Below are 18,751 nucleotides of genomic sequence, written 5' to 3' on the forward strand. Positions count from 1 at the left end.
GTTGTAATGTAGGAAACGCAACAGACAATTTGTGCACAGCAAAATCCCACAAACAGCAATGTGATAATGACCAGATAATCTGTTTTTTAAGTGATGTTGGTTGAGGGATAAATATTGGCCCAGGACACTGGGGAGAACTCCCCCTGCTGTTCTTCAAAATAGTGGCCGTGGGATCTTTTACATCCACCTGAGAGGGCAGGCAGAGCCTCGGTTTAATGTCTCATCCGAAAGACAGATGCACCTCCGACAGTGCAGCGCTCCCTCAGTAGGGCACCGGGAGCGTCAGCCTGGATTTTGTGCTCAAGTCTCTGGAGTGGGAACTGGACCCATGACATTCTGACTCAGTAGGAGAGAGTGCGACTCAGGCCACAGCTGATGCCTTGTCGGAAATATTCTGCTGACAGCAAGAACTCACAAACAGCAACAGGTCAATAACCAGTTAATCTGTTTTTGGTGGTGTTGGTTGAGGGAGGAATGTTGGTCCTGGATATGAGCAGTTCTATGAATATTGGCTGTGGGATCTTTCACATCCACCTGAAGAGGAGAAAGGGCCTCAGTTTAACGTCTCATCCAACTAACAACAACACCAATTTGCATTCTTATATCACCTTTAACGTAGTAAAACCTCTCAAGCCACCTCGCAGGAGCACAATCAAACAAAAATTTTGACACCGAGCCAAAGAAGGAGGTATTAGGACAGGTGACCAAAAGCTTAATCAATAAGGTGGGTTTTAAGGAGCGTCTTAAAGGAGGAGAGAGAGGCGGAGGGGTTTAGGGAGGGACTTCCAGAGCTTAGGGCCTAGGCGGCTGAAGGCACGGCCGCCAATGGTGCAGTGAAGGAAATCGGGGATGCGCAAGAGGCCAGAATTGGAGGAGCGCAGAGATCTCGGAGAGTTGTAGGAGGTTACAGAGATAGGGAGGGGGGAGGCCCTAGATTATGCGCTCAAGTTTCTGGAGTTAGACTTGTGATTTGAGAACCAAATAAAAATAAAACATTCCTGAATCATTTTATGTTTCAGAAAGTGATTTACGTCTTAAAAATTAAAAAAAACGCCAAGAGTTTGGGATCAATAACCTTTGATATTGGAGCTTCCGTGGAACAGAATTGCAATTTGTGACAGAGAGGAAATCTAATATCACAATGGAACAGGGTGTGCAGGAAAGTAGAATACACTTTATTTTTATGATCGTGGATGGGGTATCAATAATCAAGACTGAACTGAATCCTTGTTTCCTGTCTCCCCCCAGCCCCTCCACAGCAAACCATTCCATTGCCACTTTACCATACAAAGCTGCGGACTCCCGCTCCCCTACGTTCCTTTAAAGAGCTCATTCCCCTCTCAGGGTGCAGGCAGCTTTCTTGTAAGTGAGCACTTGATGCTCAGGACATCCCAGGGAATTTCTTTTGAAGGCAGTCACTGTTGTTAAGTAGGGAAACATCCCAGAAACAACAGGTGAGATAAATGACCACTTCATGTGTGTTGGTTGAAGGGTAGCTGTTATCCTGGAGACCTCCCCTGCTTGTCCTTTGAATAGTGCCACAGGATCTTTATCTTATCCACCTGAGAGGGCAGATGGGGTCTCGGTTTAACGTCTTATTCGAAAAAGACGGCACCTCTGACAGTGCAGCACTCCCTCCGTACCGCACTGGGAGTGTCAGTCTGGATTCTGTGCTCAAGGCTCTGGAGTGGGACTTGAACCCACAACCTTCTGCTTTAGAGGCGGGAGTGATACGCATTGAGCTAGCATTCTCACATTTCTCAGTCTAAGGGCCTGCTCTTCACCTTCACAGGAGCAGGGTGGTGCAATGATGTAAACCACAATGTGATAACAGTCAAAAGACATCGCGACGGTCTGTGCCGCCTCTCTCTCCTCTAAGACACCTCTTAAAACCTACCTCTGTGACCAAGCTTTTGGTCACCTGCCCTAATATCTCCATATGTGGCTCGATGACAAATTTTGTTTGATAATCGTTCCTGTGAAGCGCCTCGGGACGTTTCCCTATGTTAAAGGGGCTGTATAATGCAAGTTGTTGTTGTTGATGGAAAGTGAATGTTGTCATCGTGAAACAATTGGGCAGCCAATGGGCTCCCGAAACAGGCAGAGAGAGCAGCCAGTCTCCCAGTCAACAAGAGCCCTCCTGTCCCCTGTCAGGTTAATGAAGATAATTATTTAGTGCGTTTTTATTCCCTCAACTCCTCGCTCGTCCACCCTTCCATCATCATGTCTCCTCCTCCTCCTCCTCCTCCTCCCCTCCCCTCCCCCCACCGAGACCCACTCCACGTTAAAGTCGGGTTAATCAATAGCACCGTATGGCACAGGGGTCAGGAGTGGCTGTCGCTGAGTTCTTTGAGATGTGTATGAAATTTGCTTAAAGCCTGCACCAATTAACTTCAGGATGATGAATGGGTGCAGTGATGTAAAGAGCCTGGTGCTCAGGGCTTTGTCAGAGATGCTCAGCTGCGAAAGTGTGGGATACTCGAGGAGAGAACCTGTCGCTCGGCTGGACCCTGATCCCGCTCCTCGTAATGAGTCTGTCCATCTCGCAAAAAGATAAAAAATATGCGCTCAGAACCCATGCTGGCTGATTTATTCATTTGTTTCCAGTTAATTTTGATAGATTTTTAATATAATAAAAGGAAGCGATTCTAATTTTCAGCATTTATCCCGGCGAATAGCATAGATGCGTTTAAGGGGAAGCTGGATAAACACAAGGGAGAAAGGAATAGAAGGATATGCTGATAGGGTGAGATGAAGTAAGGAGGGAGGAGGCTCGTGAGGAGCATAAACACCGGGATAGACCAGTTGGGCCGAACGGCCTGTTTCTGAGCTGTAAATTCTATGTAACTAATCGTTGTTTTTTCTCCTCCGCTGGTTCCCTGTGAACGAAATGTTACTGAATATAAATGTCCGTTGTCTCTGTTTGTTGAAATCGGTCTCCACCCTGACGTTCACATCTTGTGTTGTGTAACAGCAGGGGCTTTCACAGACCTGACATCAAACCCTCATGTCACATCCTTCAGCTTGCAGCAGTCAGTAAGCGAGAGTGCGTCGTCATGTTAAAGGATCGCAGCAATATCTCTGGGATTTATGCCGTGCGAGCTGCTACATTTAGCAGCTATTAGGCTCTGCAATCCTCTAATTAGTTTTGTCTCTTCCGCTGAGGTTGATGGCAGTGCTCAGGCGGATGCACGTGTGAGGGTTTTACAGGGGTGGTTCGGGCTCAGTGATTTACAGGGTATCCCGTGGCCCCCCGACTGCACTCACTGCACACCCCGACTCTGCATCAGCTGGCCCCTCGCTCCCTCTCCTGCCGGCCGCTGTCTGACTTATTCAAGTCGCATGCGGACCTGTGGAACTCCGCACCTACCTCAACTCACTCCTTCCTCCTACAGGGGTTATGGTGGTGCTGTGGTTAAATTACTGGAGTAAGAATCCAGAGGCTTGGATTAATAATCCAGAGAACGTGAGTTCAAATCCCACCAATGATTTGAATTCAGTTTTAAAACTGCAAATAAAAATCTGGTCTCAGTAAAAGTGACCATGAAGCTGTCGGATTGTCGTAAAAACCCAACTGGTTCACTAATGTCCTTTAAGGAAGGAAACCTGCCGTCCTTACCCGGTCTGGGCCCATATGTGACTCCAGTCCCACACCAACGTGGTTGACTCTTAACTGCCCTCTGAAGTGTCCACTCAGTTGTATCAACAGGACAATCCAGCACTCCGGGACTTGGCTCTTCACCTCGGCTTCTCCGCCATCCCAACATGAACTCACCGTTACACTGAACTCACCAATATACAACTCACCAATACACTGAACTCACCGTTACACTGAACTCACCAATACACTGAACTCACCAATACACTGAACTCTCCGTTACACTGAACACACCAATACACTGAACACACCAATACACTGAACTCTCCGTTACACTGAACTCACCAATACACTGAACACACCAATACACTGAACTCACCAATACACTGAACACACCAATACACTGAACTCTCCGTTACACTGAACTCACCAATACACTGAACTCACCAATACACTGAACACACCGATACACTGAACACACCAATACACTGAACACACCGTTACACTGAACTCACCAATACACTGAACACACCAATACACTGAACACACCAATACACTGAACTCACCAATATACTGAACACACCAATACACTGAACACACCAATACACTGAACACACCAATACACTGAACTCTCCGTTACACTGAACTCACCAATACACTGAACTCTCCGTTACACTGAACACACCAATACACTGAACACACCAATACACTGAACTCTCCGTTACACTGAACTCACCAATACACTGAACACACCAATACACTGAACTCACCAATACACTGAACACACCAATACACTGAACACACCAATACACTGAACACACCGATACACTGAACACACTGGTACACTGAACACACCGATACACTGAACACACTGGTACACTAACCTCTGGTTCTTTTGCCAATTGTCTTCCCACAGGCGAGCCAGAACTGGTCTCATTATTCTCCGCTTTTCCTTGCAGAATGCCTCTGAGCGGGATGACTGCAACAACGAGGATCCTCCCAGGAAGACCATCCCTGAGAAGAGTGAACTGCGGCAGGTACGAGGAGGGAGGGTCGGAAATGACCACTGGCCCCGAGGCCACCAAAGTATGAGTCAGTTTATATCAAGTCAGTGTTGCAGCAATCCAGCAGAAATCAGGTCCAGTTTTTCCCCCCTTTTCCTGAAAGGCCCGAACCCTACAACATCAACAATAACTTGCATTTATATAGCGCCTATAACGTAGTAAAACGTCCGAAGGCGCTCCTCAGGAGCATAAATCAGACAAAAATTGACATTGTGCCAAAGAAGGAGATTTTAGGGCAGGCAAAGAGGTAGGTTTTAAGGAGCGTGTTAAAGGAGGAGAGAGAAGCGGAGGGGTTTAGGGAGGAAATTCCAAAGTTTGGGGCCTAGGCAGCTGAAGGCACGGCCGCCAACGGTGGAGCGATGAAAACCGGGGATGCACAAGAGGCCAGAATTGGAGGAGCGCAGAGATCTCGGAGGGTTGTAGGGCTGGAGGAGGTTACAGAGATAGGGAGGGGCGAGGCCACGGAGGGAATCAGACCAGGGGCCAATGATAATGACCAGATAATCTGTTTTTAGTGATGTTGGTTGTGGGATAAATATTGGCCCCAGGACACCGGGGAGAACTCCCCTGCTCTTCTTCAAAATAGTGCCATGGGATCTTTTACATCACATGCCCTGAAAGTGCAGACAGGGCCTTGCTTTAACCGTCTCATCCGAAAGACGGCACCTCCGACAATGTAGCATTACAATAAGACAGTACTGCACTGGGGGTGTCAGCCTAGATTTTGTTCTCAAGTCTCTAGAGTGGGACTTGAATCCACACCCTTCTGAGTGAGTTGCAAATGTGCTACCCACTGAGCCACAGTGAAGGTACTGCCTGGTGTAGTACCACAGTTCGAAAGGTCCCAGGTTCAGTTCTGTTAACTGGCCTCAGTCAGGAGTGCTTCAGTGGGCCTCAGCACACCTGGGCTGAGGGGCAAAAATCAGCCCTGGATCCTGCCCCTTTGCTTTGTCCCCTCACCCCACTGAAATAACAGGAGGCTAGAGCTTGTTCTGCCCTGCTGCCGTATCTCCCTGGATGTGAGGCGTGCAAGCGGGCTTTCCGGCAAAGTTATGGCAAAGTCATGGTGGCAGAGCGGTAGGAGCTCAGAGGAAATTCCGGTCCAAGGTCATTCCTTATAATACAAGCACCGCCACTGGTGGGAGGGTGTAATTACAGCGTGACAAGTTTCCATTATAGCAAGTTTACATAGAAAGTTTCCGTTATAGCACATTTTCATTATATCAAATTTATCATAAAAGTGGACATAAGAATTAATAATGAAAATACAAAAATAAGGAATTATGTCTGTTCTGGTCCGATTAACCTCCGCTCTCTAACCCTGCTTCACCTGAAGACTACACTTGGTCTTCACTCCCCGTGTATAATGCCACCGGAGATCGAATAATACTTCAAACTGGGTGTGGTCCAATATTTAGTCAACAAACGACTGCATTTACATGGGGCCCCTCACAGCCTTCAAGCGGTTTACAGGGGGAAACGTGGACAATGAGCAGGAAATGAAACTTGGGGAAGAGGAGATAGGAAGATGGCAAAAACAGGGCCCAGGGAGAGGTGTTTGGGGGTTTGTGAAGGGGGAGGAGAGAGGTAACAAGGTCGAGATTTGTGCAGGGTGTGGGGGTGAGGTGATGGCCAGCTCAGGCAGCGGTGCTGTGCTTTTTATCGATAGATTGTTTTCTTGCAGCGACTTGCCCAGTGATGTAGATGGTGTTATTCTCATCACTGCACAGGTTAGCCAAACCCTTCTGAGAGGTGTCAGTACTCCTTTGAGAGGCGCTGCCAACATCTCGGTAATTTAACCCACCTTCAGACAAAAAGAATCACCGAGCAATGATGTTATTTTCTTCCTTCCCGCTGGTCCCAGAAATATAACCGCGCTGAGTGGACTGACCAGCTCCACAACGCTCATCGAGAGGTCAACGCCAATCACAACTGAGGGAACTCGATGAAACACTCGATGCAAAATACGGGAGGGGTAAGAGCAGATAAATCGCCAACTCAGCCTGCCATTGAAACCCAACTTTTTCCCACTTCCCCGTCCCAGCATCGAGCCACTTTCTAAACCACTCCCGAGGGTTTTGCTCCCGCTCTCCCACCCACTGCCCATTCCAGGAGTCAATCATTCCGTGTGGGAAAAGTGTGCCCTGGTCTCAGCCCTGAACTTGCCTTTTCCCAGTTTGTACCTGTGTCTCTTTATCCTGTAGCCATGGCTTAACTTGAAACAGTGCTCAGATTAACCTTTTCTGTTCCCTTTACTATCCTTCCATATACCAGAGTGAATAGAATCAATGTGGATCTAGGCCAAGAAAGAAAGAAGTTGCATTTATACAGCGCTCTCACGACCTCACAACCTCCCAAAGCGCTTTACAGCCAATGAAGTACTGATTCTTTGAAGTGTAGTCACTGTTGTAATGTAGGAAACGCGGCAGCCAATTTGCGCACAGCAAGATCCCACAATTAGCAGTGTGATCATGACCAGTTAATCTGTTTTTGTTTAGTGATGTTGGTTGGGGGATAAATATTGGCCAAGACACCGGGGAGAACTCCCCTGCTCTTCTTCAAAATAGTGGCCCTGGGATCTTTTACATCCATCTGAGAGGGCAGACGGGGCTTCGGTTTAACTTCTCATCCGAAAGACGGCACCTCCGACAGTGCAGCGCTCCCTCAATACTGCACCGGGAGTGTCAGCTTGGATTTTTGTGCCTGGAGTGGGACTTGAACCCAGAACCGCCTGACTCAGGCGAAAGTACGGACACTGAGGCACGGCTAGCATAGCACGACTGGCTGAATGGCCTCCCTTAGTGTTGCGGTTTCTACCATTGTATGACAAGGCTCACTCTAATACTGCAGCCATGATTTCCTTCCTAATACCCCATGGAAAGGTTGCTCGCACTGCCTGTCTCGTGCCACCTATAATGTGGTTATATGACCCGTCCCTGCGATACTGACGAGAGGGTAGCCAGCATCGCCAGCTACAAACCGGCTCTTATCTCCACCCCCGCCACGTTTGTCCATCCTGTTTAACAAAGCCCACATATCACAGGAGCCGTTAAATGACGCTGAGCTCTCGGCCTGAGTTCAGAGGCTCTCGCAGCTCTCTCCTGCCCAGGCACTGCAGAAGGGCAGCGCGTGGGGGCCGACGCTGTCTGATTGATATGCAGCGAGGTTCCATCTGTTTGTTTTGGCAGAAACCAAATGTTGTAAGGACGGAGATTCTCATTGTTGGGCAGAGTGTCCAGCGGTGATCCCTCTCCCCTTGCTCCCCTCCCCCACTTTTTGCCTTTGAGAGTTGCATGAGGTGAGAGACCTCACATCTGCACGATCGGAGATGGATGTGCACTGCCTTGACAGGCCAGGAGACTGAGGAGCCCGGGTGCAGGTGTGGAGGAGTGTCCTGAACTTGATTGTAGCGTCACATTGAAAAGGTCGAGCACTATGGACTCTCTAAGCTGCTCCTCCCACCATTCAGGGCAGGGAGAGGAGGGGCCAGAACTGGCTGTAATTGTTGTCCCTGCTACTTTTTATGATGTTGCTAGGCTCGTTGGAGGTAAAAGTCATGTCAGAGGTTACGAGTGGGTGAAAAGTGCCTCCTGAAAAGAAAGAGAAAAGAGGATTCCTGAAAGGCTGGCTTGCTGTGCTGTGCCCTTGCTACTCACCCTGTAACCTGAACGGAAAGATTTGAGCTGATTTACACAGCACGGAATGAGGCTCCACACCACCCAGTCCTGTATCCACATCAAACACTACCATTCAGCACAGGGCCGTGTAAAGGAGGAGAGTCCAGGGACAGAAGCACTTTCTGTTCAGATCATTCCTGCCACGTTGAATATTCAACAATAATAATAATACAAACCGAATGAAAAACACTACATAGAATAATATCAAATTTTACAGCACAGAAACAGGCCATTCGGCCCAACTGGTCTGTGCTAGTGTTTATGCTCCACACGAACCTCCTACCACCTTACTTCATCTCACCCTATCAGCATGACCTTCTATTCCTTTCTCCCTCATGTGTTTATCCAGCTTCCCCTTAAATGCCTCAATGATATTCACCTCAACCACTCCTTGTGGTAGCGAGTTCCACATTCTCACCACTCTCTGGGTAAAGAAGTTTCTCCTGAATTCCCTATTGGATTTATTGGTGACTATCTTATATTTATGACTCCTACAAGAACAATCTGCATTTATATTGCGCCTTTAACATAGTAAAAACATCCCAAGGCACTTCACAGGAGCGATTATTAAACAAAATCTAACACCACATAAGGAGATATTAGGACCAGGTAACCAAAAGCTTGGTCATAGAGGTGGATATTAATGACTTTTTGCTGTTTAAATCTATACCATTTAAAGAAAAAACTTGCATTTCTACAGGCAATGTTTAGATTCCAGCCTGTAACTCACTCCCGGGTATCTGTTATTCTATATATAAACCCCCCGAACCCCTCGATTAGATTCCAGCCTGTAACTCACTCCCGGGTATCTGTTATTCTATATATAAACCCCCCGAACCCCTTGATTAGATTCCAGTCTGTAACTCACTCCCGGGTATCTGTCATTCTATATATAAACCCCCCAAACCCCTCGATTCGATTCCAGCCTTTCGGTTATTTGTGTATATAAATAGGTTCAGTGTGTGTTAATTGTATATAAATGAATTGCATCAATTGATGAATGATCAAGTTCAGGTGCATCAGCAATTGAGAACTGTCTGGCTCCCATATATAAGGGAGTAGGCTTGTGTGAGGGATGCAGTGGGTGAATCCCAGGAAATAAAGTTAATAAGCAACTAAAAATTTTCAGTCCTTCACTGTCTGGCTATCTAGTTCCAAAAATGTGAACTTCGCAGAAAGGTTTGAGTTAGGGAACGCACACGCACGCACGCACGCACGCACGCACGCACGCACACACCCCCGTCCCCGCCCGCCCGCCCGTGTGTTTACACACACACACCCCCCCCACCTGCCTGCGTGCTTACACGCAAACACACAACTTCCCTGCCCATCCGTGCGCTTACACACACACACACACACACACACACACACACGTATACACGCTCTCACATGTACACACAGACACATACATATAGACATGCACGCACATACACATGCATGCATGCATACATACATGTACGCACCCATTCACACACAAATAAATGCCCCCACACATGGACACACACACAAAACTAGCAGCTGCTAAAGCAAATAAATCCCTTTCCCTTTCACAGCACTGGTGAAAAGCTGCCCTGAATGGCCGTTCCATTCAGTTAGATGTCCCATATCCCACTGCTTGAGCAGGACAATGGCACATGGGCTGGATGTAGTGCTAATGGAGGTATTATTGAGAGGGGTGACTTTGTGTCCATACCAATTGACCAGGGGTCGAGTGTGACCACTGCAGTCCCTTTGTCACAGCACACTTGTCAGCCCACAGAAGTGGACAGTGATGGATAAAGTTGGACAGTGTACTGCCTCTGAAGTGCTGTCGTCAGTGAGGGGCCACCTCCGGTTTAATGCTCCAAGTGCTCCCCGTGCCATCCCATTGAGTCCGTTGTGTGGCTGGAACCCTGCAGTCCGAAGGCATGAGAGAGGGAAGGGAAGAAGCAAGAAAGTTCAGGACATTCTCCCCCCATTAAACTCTCTCCCCTTCTAATTCCATGCAGAACACCTCAACCGTCTGCATTGGACGTGAACCCCACACCTCGATGGGAGAGGCCATCTACGGTGACGGGGTTACAGGGGGAGAGAAGACCCCTCCCCCACCACAGCTCCCTAGGGGGGTGCCCACATCAAGTTAACTGACTGTATCTAAGTTGTTTAAACTGTCACTGCTGGGCAGTGGGGACAGAACCCATCCTGTGCGGAAACAGCTGCCAGATTCTAACCACCTTGTGTCCATTTGGAGATGTGTCAGCAGTGAGCAAACTAAGACAGATTACTCTGACAGAAGCAGAGAGAGAGAGGGACAGAAAAAGAAACTTTCCATATTGATTAATGGAGGTTGTGATCCATTGAGAATCCCCTGCATTCATTGAGATTTTTTTGTACCTCTTGCGTTTCTTTTCACCCTTCCTGTCTTGAAGGCACCAGCCCGGGCTGGGGTCTGTCTCCACGGGTACTCAGCGCCCTCTGTAGGGGGCATAACTTTAAAATTAGAGCCAGGCCGTTGAGGGGTGATGTCAGGAAGCACTTCTTCACACAAAGAGGAGTGGGAATCTGGAACTCTCTCCCCCAAAAAAGCTGCTGAGGCTGGGGGTCAATTGAAAATTTCAAAACTGAGATTGATAGATTTTAGTTGGGTGAGGGGATTAAGGGATATGGAGCAAAGGCGGGTAAATGGAGTTAAGATACAGATCAGCCATGATCTAATTGAATGGAGGAACAGGCTCGAGGGGCTGAATGGCCTCCTCCTGTTCCTATGTTCCTGTGTTGCCCCTCCCAAATGGCCATTCTCCAGGGGTCAATCGAAACCTCGAGTGACGGAAGGCGATTTGATGGGGAGAGGGAATGAGGCTGATCCTGTCCTCACCAAACACTCAAACACGCACGGGTACGATCGTGTAATGGTTATGCTGCTGGACTGGTAATCCAAGGGCCTGGACTGTTAATCCAGAGAACACGAGTTCTAATCCCACCGCGGGCAGGCTGAGAATTTGAATTCAGTTTTAAAAATCTGGAAATATAAAATCTGGTCTCAGTAAAAGTGACCGTGAAGCTGTCGGATTGTTGTAAAAACCCAACTGGTTCACTGATGTCCTTTAGGGAAGGAAACCTGCCGTCCTTACCCGGTCTGGGCCTATATGTGACTCCAGTCCCCACACCAACATGTTTGACTCTTAACTGCCCTCTGAAGTGGCCTAACAAGTTACGTCAGTATTTCCAGGAGAGGAGAATGTTTTTTTTATTATTCATTCTTGGGCGTCGCTGGCGAGGTCAGCATTTATTGCCCTGGAAGGTGGTGGTGGGCCTTCCCCTTAAACCGCTGGTTGTGGTTTGATACAAACCGAGTGACTTACTAAGTCACTTCAGACAGCAGTTAAAAGATTGGTGGGTGGGTGGGATTGAGGGATTGGGGAGAAGGTGGGTAGGTGGGATTGAGGGATACGGGGAGAAGGTGGGTAGGTGGGATTGAGGGAAATGGTGAGAAGGTGGGGTTGAGGTTTGTGGTGGGTAGGTGGGATTGGAGGATGTGGTGGGTAGGTGGGATTGGAGGATGTGGTGGGTAGGTGGGATTGGAGGATGTGGTGGGTAGGTGGGATTGGAGGATTAGGTGGGGTTGAGGTATGTGGTGGGTAGGTGGGATTGGAGGATGTGGTGGGTAGGTGGGATTGGAGGATGTGGTGGGTAGGTGGGATTGGAGGATGTGGTGGGTAGGTGGGGTTGAGGTATGTGGTGGGTAGGTGGGATTGGAGGATGTGGTGGGTAGGTGGGGTTGAGGTATGTGGTGGGTAGGCAGTTATGGAGCTGAATGGCGTTTACCTGCTGACACTTCCTGTGTTTTAACCCAGTTCCCCAGCTGCTGCAAGCTCCCACCACGAGGTAATATTGAGTTTGTACTCATGACGCTCAGTTCCATTCAAAGAGGGGGGTGCGAGGGTGTGAGGAACGTGGGATCAGCACGTGGTCCACACACAGGATCCGGGTGAGCTGCGGTGAAAATAATCCTGAATCGTATCTGCGTCGCTGCAGAGTGAAGCTCGGGTAACATGGCGATGAGTTAGAATTGTCAGTGCAGATATATAACCCCAGTAAATAGGGAAATGATGGCAATCAATCCCTTTTACTGTGTTATACATTTAAGCTGACAACTCGGCCCGCCATCGATTAGCCATATTTGTGCTCTCACCGGGACTTGTACGAAGTTCGCACAACTGGAGCACGTCATGGCTAGCCGGCAACGGGAGGGTCCAGCGGGCAGACAGTGTCTGCGACTATCTGCAGGAAATAGTTTTTTTTAAATAAACCTGTTTTTCTTTTATTATCCAAAGTGTGCGACATCTAATTAGTGTAGCGTGTTAAACCCATCTTGTGCTGTTAATATAATGGGCTCCTGGTGGAGATACACACTGATGTCCAATTTGCTTTTATCATCATTATGGCATCTTATAGAAATTTTTATAAAGGGGGTCCCGGTGTCGAGGCTCCCCCCGTACAAGGGGTCCCGGTGTCGAGGCTCCCCCCGTACAAGGGGTCCCGGTGTCGAGGCTCCCCCCGTACAAGGGGTCCCGGTGTTGAGGTTCCCCCCGTACAAGGGGTCCCGGTGTCGAGGCTCCCCCCGTACAAGGGGTCCCGGTGTCGAGGTTCCCCCCGTACAAGGGGTCCCGGTGTCGAGGTTCCCCCCGTACAAGGGGTCCCGGTGTCGAGGCTCCCCCCGTACAAGGGGTCCCGGTGTCGAGGCTCCCCCCCCCCCCCCCCCCCGTACAAGGGGTCCCGGTGTCGAGGTTCCCCCCGTACAAGGGGTCCCGGTGTCGAGGCTCCCCCCGTACAAGGGGTCCCGGTGTCGAGGTTCCCCCCGTACAAGGGGTCCCGGTGTCGAGGCTCCCCCCGTACAAGGGGTCCCGGTGTCAAGGCTCCCTTTCTTTAAAGGATCACAATGGTGAGATTATTCCCCTAATCTAGAATCTGTGCATACTGGTGAACGGTTCAGGGGATGGGCGGTGAGTGGATTGTCCCCACCCAGGTGGTTGTGACTTGTGGAGGAACGACTGAATGTGTCCGGGTCTCTTACAGCTCAGTCATGCTGCTGTGTCAGGAAATGATCGTGACCCCAGGGTCTCCTGCACCTCGTTCAGTGGCACACTCTCACATGCTCACGCTCACAATCACACACACACACACACACACTCACACACACACTCACACTCACACTCACACACGTCACACTCATACTCTCACGCTCACACTCACAATCACACACTCTCACACGCTCACACTCATACTCTCATGCTCACACTCACAATCACACACTCTCACACGCTCACACTCAAAATCACACACTCTCACACGTTCAAACTCATACTCTCACACTCACACGCTCACACTCAGTCACACATGCTCACACTCACACACAATGACACACTCACAGTCACGTACTCACACACTCTCACGCTCACACTCACAGTCACGCACTCAAAGATGCTCACACTCACAGTCACACGCTCACACTCAGTCACACACTTACACATGCTCACACTCACACATGCTCACACTCACTCACTTACACAATTTCATACACTCACACACACACATTCACTCGCTCTTATACAGATACACACACACGCACACACACAAACATACTCACATTCACTCACACAAACACAGTTGCCAAAAGGAATCACTGGATAGTGATCAGGAGCGGGAAACATCACCATCCTGGGGCACTATGGCAAATACCAATAACCCTTCCCCTCCCCTCCCCTCCCCTCTCTCTCTCTCTCTCTCCCTTCCCTCCCCTCCGCTGACCCTCTCTCTCTCCATCTCCCTCCCCCTCTCCCTCCCCTCTCCATCCTCCTCCTCTTCCCTCCTCTCCCTCCCCCTCTCCCTCCCTTCCCCCTCCCGTCTCCTTCCCCTCTCCCCTTCGCCCCCCTCCCCCTCTGCTCTTCCCCCCTCTCTCCCCCTCCTCCCTCCCCTCCCTCTCCCCCTCCCTCTCCCCCTCCCCATCCCCCGCTGAGGTCAGCTAACTCCGCACAGATTGGCTATCAAACCCGGGGCCTTCTGATTGACGATGAGTGCTTTAAGCCGTGGTCTGGTTTCATTCTCACAGCTTTAGCTGCGAAGTTTAATTGAAATTGGCTCCAAAGCTCACTGTTTATTTAAAAACACTGACAGTCAAATATTAATTATACACTGACAATTTAACACCTAATTACCCAGCATTTTGGAGACTTGGGCAGCGTGGATCTGAACTCTGTTCCAGTTTAATGATGATTAGTGATATCAGTGCTGGGACATCACTTCTGCTACACCAATATTCAATCTACACAAAGCCGATTCCTCCCATTACGATCAGCTCTGGTATACGGGGATTCCGAACTCGCCACTGCTCTCCCCATTCCTGACACCTTGGACTGATGATTACTGGTCCCTCTTGAGCCAGTACAACTCATCCTGCTCTTAAATATCTGCTCCTTGCTGGGTCACATGTGTCGTTTATCCAGATTACAATGCACAGGGTCCAGGAGCTGATCCCGAGGCATACGCATCGAGTTACATCGAGTCTACAGCACAGAAACAGGCCATTCGGCCCAACTGGTCTGTGCCGGCGTTTATGCTTCACAGGAGCCCCCTCCCTCCCTACGAGCCATACAGTACCGAGCAGGACCAAATTATTCCCTATTACTTAATGTGTACGGGATCAGAGAGAGTTAGGGGTCAGATATACACATCTTTAAAAGTGGGAGGACAAGTTGATCAACATAGGAACAGGAGGAGGCCATTCAGCCCCTCGAGCCTGTTCCACCATTCAATTAGATCATGGCTGATCTGTACCTCAAATCCATTTACTCACCTTTGATCCATATTCCTTGATACTCTTACCCAACAAAAATCTAGCGATCTCAGTCTTGAAAGCTCCAATTGACCCTCAGCATCCACAGCTTTTTGGGGGAGAGAGTTCCAGATTCCCACTCCCCTTTGTGTGAAAAAGTGCTTCCTGGTTTCACCCCTGAACGGCCTGGCTCTAATTTTAAGTAAAAAGGAAAGACCAGGGCAACTGGGGCTCTTCATCATTAGAACAAGGAAGGTTAAGAGGAGATCGGAGGGAGGTGTTCAAAATGATGAGGGGTTTTGATAAAGTAAATTGAGAAAAAGTATTTCCACTGGTTGGTGAGTCGGTAACTGGAAGGCATCAATTTAAAATCATCAGCAAAAGAACAAAGGGAGAAGTTGGGAGAAATTCTTTCTGTCGAGGGTTGTTAGGACCAGAGGCAGTGGGGAAAGCAGAATCCAAAATTCATTTTAAAAGGAAAGTGGATAAATATTTGTAAAATAACATTTTATAACGATATGGGGAAAGGGCATGGAAATGGGACTAAATGGATAGCCTTTCAGAGAGCCGGCACAGGAACGATGGGCTGAATGGCCTCCATCTGTGCTGTAAAATGACTCTGTGTAATGTATAGGTACAGGAGCTGACACTGAGACACACGCAGGTCGTACAGCACCAGACGGGAGAGAATGTGTGTACTGTACATGTAGAATCTATCACAGTTAAGTAAAAGAACAGAATTATTTTTTCCGTGCATACGTTCTTTCCCCATTTAACTCCAGCAGGTAATTCTCTCTAAAGGAGAATTCACGGTGATTTTGAGCAAGTTGATTTAAACTTTGTTTGCAGCTGGATCATGCCTCTGGTGGTCTGGAATGACCTTTCACCTCGCTGCCTCATTAGTTACCGATTAACGACCCATAGTCACATACCAGAAGCATCAAAATGTATAATTAGTCTGTTTGAAAGGCTGGGATTAAGCTGATATTCTCTTTCACTCCCCTGGCAGCAGTGTGTTCAGAATGTTTGTGCCTGTAGTGGTATGTCAGTGAAAGCCCTCCTCATCAGAAAGTTCCTCCTTCTTGCTGACTTTCTTTTCACTGTCGTGACTTCCTCACCTCTCCTTTAGACCACACGGGGGCAGCACTGCCTCTCCCAGGCCGATTCCAGTGCTGATATCACAGGTCTGCTTTTCTGATTGCGCGAGACCAGCCTGGAGCCTTCCCCACCGGGAGCGTACACATCAGCAAATCGCTGCGGTGATCTACAAACAGTGTAGAGGGAGCTTTACTCTGTATCTAACCCTGTACCTGCCCTGGGAGTGTTTGATGGGACAGTGTAGAGGGAGCTTTACTCTGTATCTAACCCTGTACCTGCCCTGGGAGTGTTTGATGGGACAGTGTAGAGGGAGCTTTACTCTGTATCTAACCCTGTACCTGCCCTGGGAGTGTTTGATGGGACGGTGTAGAGGGAGCTTTACTCTGTATCTAACCCGTGCTGTACCTGCCCTGGGAGTGTTTGATGGGACAGTGTAGAGGGAGCTTTACTCTGTATCTAACCCGTGCTGTACCTGCCCTGGGAGTGTTTGATGGGACAGTGTAGAGGGAGCTTTACTCTGTATCTAACCCATTCACTCCAAGCTCATTTTGTTTAATGCTCCTGGAGACTCCAGGGCAATCCTGGAGAGGTGGCAACACCCCCTCTACTGCCCGCTCCAACTTGGGGCAGCTTATCCAACACAGACCCGGTCTGTCAACTATTCCAATGCTCTCCTGGCCGGCCTCCCGTCTTCCACCCTCTATAAACTTGAGCTGATCCAAAACTCAGCTGCCTGGGCCCTAAGCCCTGGAATTCCCTCCCTAAACCTCTCCGCCTCTCTCTCCTCCTTTAAGACGCTCCTTAAAACCTACCTCTTTGACCAAGCTTTTGATCATCTGTCCTACTACCTCCTTATGTGGCTCAGTGTTAAATTTTTTCTGATTACGCCTTTGTGAAGAGCCTTGGGACATCTTACTACGTTAAAGGCGCTATATAAATGCAAGTTGTTGTTATTGTACAGCTTGCACCTACCTCCAGCGATGCCTGTTCCGATTGGAGAGCCAGGACTGGCGGTACTCTGTGGGTCCGCGCCCCAAACCAGCGAGACAACAAAGCGAGTAGACGATAAATTAGAAAAGGATCCGAAAATTACCGGTTTTGATTTTTGTTTTAAAAGTAATTACGTTTCACATCCATCCTGGAGGGGAAATTTATTGAATTGAGAATGTGAGAAAATGACCTGAATCAGACTTAGCTGAAAAAAATTGGTCGAAACTCTGGAAAATAAAAAAAAAATGAAATTTGACACACTCTTTCAGGAAATAAGAAACAGCACATTTGACAAAAATTGATCATTATTTATTTAATGGTGCGAAATATGTGGGAGTGAATTACAAAGCAGCGCGTTTACGCTTATAAATAACTTCCGAGCTCCTGATCCTGGCTGACTGTGAGTGGGGAGATAGTGAGAATCGTCTGGGGCCCTTCCCAATGGAATGGGACAGTCACAGCGAGAGTCTGCTTCTCAGTTCAGGGAATGGTGGGAGTGGGTAGCGAGGGTTTCTGAGGGACTGAGGGGGAAGTGGAAGAAAGATTAAAGAAACCCTTGCATTTATATCGCACTTTTTCACTCTCAGAAACACCTCAAAGTGCTTCACGTACAATGAGTTACTTTGGAATGCAGTAACTATTGTTATGTAGGCAAATGCAGCAATCATTTTGGGCACAGCAAGATCCCGCCAGGAGGGATTATTGCTCAAACCATTGGGAACTCTACTGTTCTTCCAGTAGTGGACATGAGAGCTTTAACATCCACCTGAGAGGTCAGACGGGACCTCGGTTTAACGTCTCAACCGGAAAACAGCACCTCCGACAGTGCGGCACTCCCTCAGTACTGGCACTGGGAGTGTCAGCCTGGATTATGAGCTCAAGTCTCTGGTTTTGTGGCTCAAACCCACGACCTGCTGAGGCGAGTGAGTGCTACCAATGAAGCCAAGCCGGCTAATATTTAATATCAAGCAACAAATTAATACCCCCCGACTCCCCCACCTTTAAATCCTTTAAGAATTCCATCTGTGGTGTTTTGCTCCTCCTCTATGGGACATTGTGCAAAGAAAACTGAAAAACAAATCAATTAAATTACTCCATCAAAATTAGGGTCTCAGATCCCTTGTCACATATTATACAGACTAGAATCATAGAATCTTACATCACAGAAGGAGGCCATTCGGCCCATCGTGCTGGCTCTTTGAAAGAGCTATCCAATTAGCTCCACTCCCCTGCTCTTTCCCCATGGCCCTGCCATTTTCTCCTCTTCAAGTATGTGTTATGCAAGGAATGTCTCCTTAACAGAGTGGCTTTACCACTGAGCTGGTTATTCCTGCTCCTGTCTCCTTCCTCAACGTACCCTCCACATTGGGCTCCCTTCCCCTGTCTGCCAGGATTCACCTGGTGTGTTGCTCAGGACGGGGCTAAGACATGTTGGAATTCTAATTGCCCTGGGAGTGTTTGATGGGACAGTGTAGAGGGAGCTTTACTCTGTATCTAACCCGTGCTGTACCTG

The 18,751-nt window shown here is 48.6% G+C and overlaps 1 protein-coding gene across 2 annotated transcripts in view; it reads left to right on the forward strand.

Moving 5' to 3' along the window:
* Nucleotides 1-18,751, forward strand: part of LOC137339910 (beta-TrCP-like) — a 149,565-nt gene that overhangs the window by 70,257 nt on the left and 60,557 nt on the right. For both annotated transcript variants that reach the window (XM_068001974.1, XM_068001975.1), the window contains exon 3: nt 4,558-4,635. In XM_068001974.1, coding sequence (XP_067858075.1) covers nt 4,558-4,635 — 78 coding nt within the window. The remainder of the gene's footprint in view (nt 1-4,557; nt 4,636-18,751) is intronic.

Source organism: Heptranchias perlo, chromosome 21 (genome assembly GCF_035084215.1).
Source record: "Heptranchias perlo isolate sHepPer1 chromosome 21, sHepPer1.hap1, whole genome shotgun sequence".
Taxonomy (NCBI): domain Eukaryota; kingdom Metazoa; phylum Chordata; class Chondrichthyes; order Hexanchiformes; family Hexanchidae; genus Heptranchias; species Heptranchias perlo.